Raw genomic sequence first — 3038 nt, 5'->3', positions numbered from 1 at the left:
CGGACACTCGGCACATCCAAGGCGCATATTTGGGCCAGGTTTGCATCTTCGTGGACAGCCCAATCACTGTGTGTCCGGCCGCTGGCGTTAGTCCCGGACGCACTTTTGCATCGCCTCGTTAGAGATGCTTTAAGGAGCAAGTGGATTTCCTTGCGGGTGTGGTGCTCCCTGCTCTGTGTATAAATAGAGATCAACATCCAAGGCCTCCTCCCACACACACACTAGAGCAGAGCAGAGTCTTGCTCCAGTATCTGCCCTCTCCTGTACGTAGAGAATCCATCACGTTCACGGACAAACATGTCTCCGATGAAGGTGTTCGGGCACCCGATGTTGACGAATGTCGCACGGGTGATGCTCTTCCTGGAGGAGGTCGGTGCCAAGTAAGAGCTCGTGCCCGTCGACTACCTCGCCGGCGAGCACAAGCGCCCCCAACACCTCCAGCTAAACGTAAGCAGACGACAATTCGTCGGTCTCACCGTATCAGGTGATGATTTCTGACAGAGATAAGATGCTACCTTTTCCTTGCAGCCGTTTGGGTTGATGCCTGGGTTCCAAGATGGCGATCTCGTCCTGTTCGGTGAGCCCTCCATCCATCCGTACTTGACACGAATCATTCACTAGTGGAAAAGAGGCCTTTCGTCCCACCCTTTAGTCCCCGTTTTGAACCAAACCGGGACCAATAGGGGGTATTGGTCCCGGTTCATCATGAAAACCCTTTAGTCCCGGTTCGTTTGGACCCTTTAGTCCCGGTTGGTAATACAAACCGGGACTAAAGGGTGGTCTATGGGGCAAAACCCTTTAGTCCCGGTTCGTATTACCAACCGGGACTAAAGGTAGACCCTTTTGTCCCGGTTCGTTATAAGAACCGGGAAGAAAGTTTTTTTGCCTCCCCATGCACCTCCCCACCCCCCCCCCCCCCCCCGTGGATCGCCTTTTTTAACACTGTAAAATAGAAAAGAAAATGATACAAAATTCAAAAAATAAAATGTTTTCGGATTCTTGTATGTTATGCAACCTACTATTAGGGAAAATTAACAAATTTGAATTTTCACTTATTTTGCAAAAATGTTTTGAAAAATGGTAAAACCGCAATAACTTTTGCGTACGACGTCGAAAAAAAACGTATAATATATCAAAAAAATCCTGGGAAAAAGTTACATCCGAATTCACCAGGGTTTACCCGGTTAGCCAATTTTTAGATTCTCAAAATTCCAAATGAAAATATGAAAGCAGGAAGATTTTAGTTTTTGCCAGAAATTTGGAATTTTATTTTTTTAAATTTTTTAAAATAATAATTACATCATACATAAAGATTACTATTACTTAACCATAAAGTTAGCCAATTTTTTAGATTTTCAAATTTTCAAGTTTGGCAAAAAAATATTAAAAAATAATAAATTAAAAAAACAATTATAATACAAATTTAAAAAATTATAATTATAATACCATTACCACAACATGTACGTTATTAGTTTTGTTTATTAAAATAATTATTTGGAATTTGAATAATAAATAAGTGTGACATAGACCAACATGTTAATAGGATTGATATGATACTAGTATCACAACATGCGCGCGAAGCACTTGGAAGCGGGATGGGAAAGGAACTTGGAAGTTAAGCGTGCTAGTGCTGGAGTAGTGGGAGGATGGGTGACCGAGCGGGAAGTTGGACCACGAGTAAGTAATTTGACTAGAGATTAAGGGTAGTTAGAGATTAAGTGGAGTTAGAACTAAACTAGTTAAATAACTGAAATACTAGAAATTCTAAAAAAATAGGAAAAAAAAGAGGAGCGAAAAATAATTGGGAACCAAATAGATAAAAAAAATAACGAAATAACCTTTAGTCCCGGTTCGTGTTACAAACCGGGACTAAAGGGTTTTTTACTCGACGCGCGCCAGCAGCCCACGTGGCGGGACCTTTAGTCCCGGTTTGTTTTACAACCGGGACTAAAGGGGGGGACCTTTAGTCCCGCCTAATTGGTCCCGGTTTGAAAACCGGGACTAAAGGCCCAAATGAACCGGGCCTATAGCCCCGTTTTCCACTAGTGATTCATTCCTGTCTGTTATGTTAATCTATTCAGATTCGCTTCTCTAACAAACACTGCCGACGAGTGAGTTCACAGAGTCGCGCGCTATCGCCAAGTACGTCATCCGCAAGTACGGGACAGCCGACCTCGACCTCCTCGGAGAAAACAGCGGCATCGAAGCATCAGCAATGGTGGACGTGTGGACGGAGGTGGAGGCCCAGCAGTACTACCCGGCCATCGCGCCCGCGGTGTTCGAGTGCATCATCAATCCCTCCATAATGCGTACCGCGCCGACGAACCAGACCGTCGTCGACGAGAGCCTGGAGCGGCTGAGGGGTGTGCTGGGGATCTACGAGGCCCGGCTGGAGAAGAGCAGGTACTTGGCCGGGGACAACGTCAGCTTCGCCGATCTGAACCACATCCCATTCACCTTCTACTTCATGACGACGCCGTACGCGTCGCTGTTCGATGAGTACCCCAAGGTGAAGGCCTGGTGGGAGAGCCTGATGGCGAGGCCGGCGGTGCAGAGGGTCTGCAAGAATATGCCTACCAAGTTTTAGTTGCGTACTCTTTCCGTCTTTAAATAAGTGGACATTTACCTCTAAACTTGGTTCACGAAAGAATGTACTTCTATCTTTCCAATGTACATTAATTGTTTTTTTCTCATCACACGGAAATCAAATTCAATAATATTAAGTACATATTCTTCTTGTTTTCTACCTACACTAAGCTCATTAAAGGTGAAAGAATTAAAGAGAAGAGATGCATGTCTCAATATATTTTTCACTACACTTCATAATTTATCTTGAAATCTCTGCATGTACACTTATTTGTGTAAGAAGGGAGTAGATGTTTATGCCCGCCTATGATAAGTCCATTCACTGAACCTTGATGCTTTGAGATATGAACGTACTGAAAAGCAACGAAACAGCGCGATTTCCTTCATGCGAGATCCGGGACGAAGTAATTTCCCTGTGTCAAAGTGAATTTGATGTGGAATAAATGGATAGT

General features: G+C 44.1%; 1 protein-coding gene across 1 annotated transcript; it reads left to right on the top strand.

Moving 5' to 3' along the window:
- Window positions 1–229: 229 nt before the first annotated feature.
- Window positions 230–2726, top strand: LOC127345953 (glutathione S-transferase 1-like). The gene is made up of 3 exons (XM_071828744.1): window positions 230–447; window positions 529–577; window positions 2124–2726. The coding sequence occupies exons 2-3, from the start codon at window positions 541–543 to the stop codon at window positions 2585–2587; spliced, it is 501 nt and encodes a 166-aa protein (XP_071684845.1). The 5' UTR covers window positions 230–447; window positions 529–540; the 3' UTR covers window positions 2588–2726.
- The last annotated feature ends 312 nt before the right edge of the window (window positions 2727–3038 follow it).

The sequence above is a fragment of the Lolium perenne genome, chromosome 3 (genome assembly GCF_019359855.2).
Source record: "Lolium perenne isolate Kyuss_39 chromosome 3, Kyuss_2.0, whole genome shotgun sequence".
Taxonomy (NCBI): domain Eukaryota; kingdom Viridiplantae; phylum Streptophyta; class Magnoliopsida; order Poales; family Poaceae; genus Lolium; species Lolium perenne.
The sequence above is the reverse complement of the archived record's forward strand: the minus strand, read 5'-3'. Positions and strand labels throughout refer to the sequence as shown.

What these genes read in the sequence shown, in the direction of transcription:
- LOC127345953 (XM_071828744.1), top strand. Translation starts at nt 541, where the DNA reads ATGCCTGGGTTCCAAGATGGCGATCTCGTCCTGTTCG. An exon ending in TGGCGATCTCGTCCTGTTCG is followed by an intron (nt 578 to 2,123) that starts GTGAGCCCTCCA and finishes GTGAGTTCACAG; the next exon opens with AGTCGCGCGCTATCGCCAAG.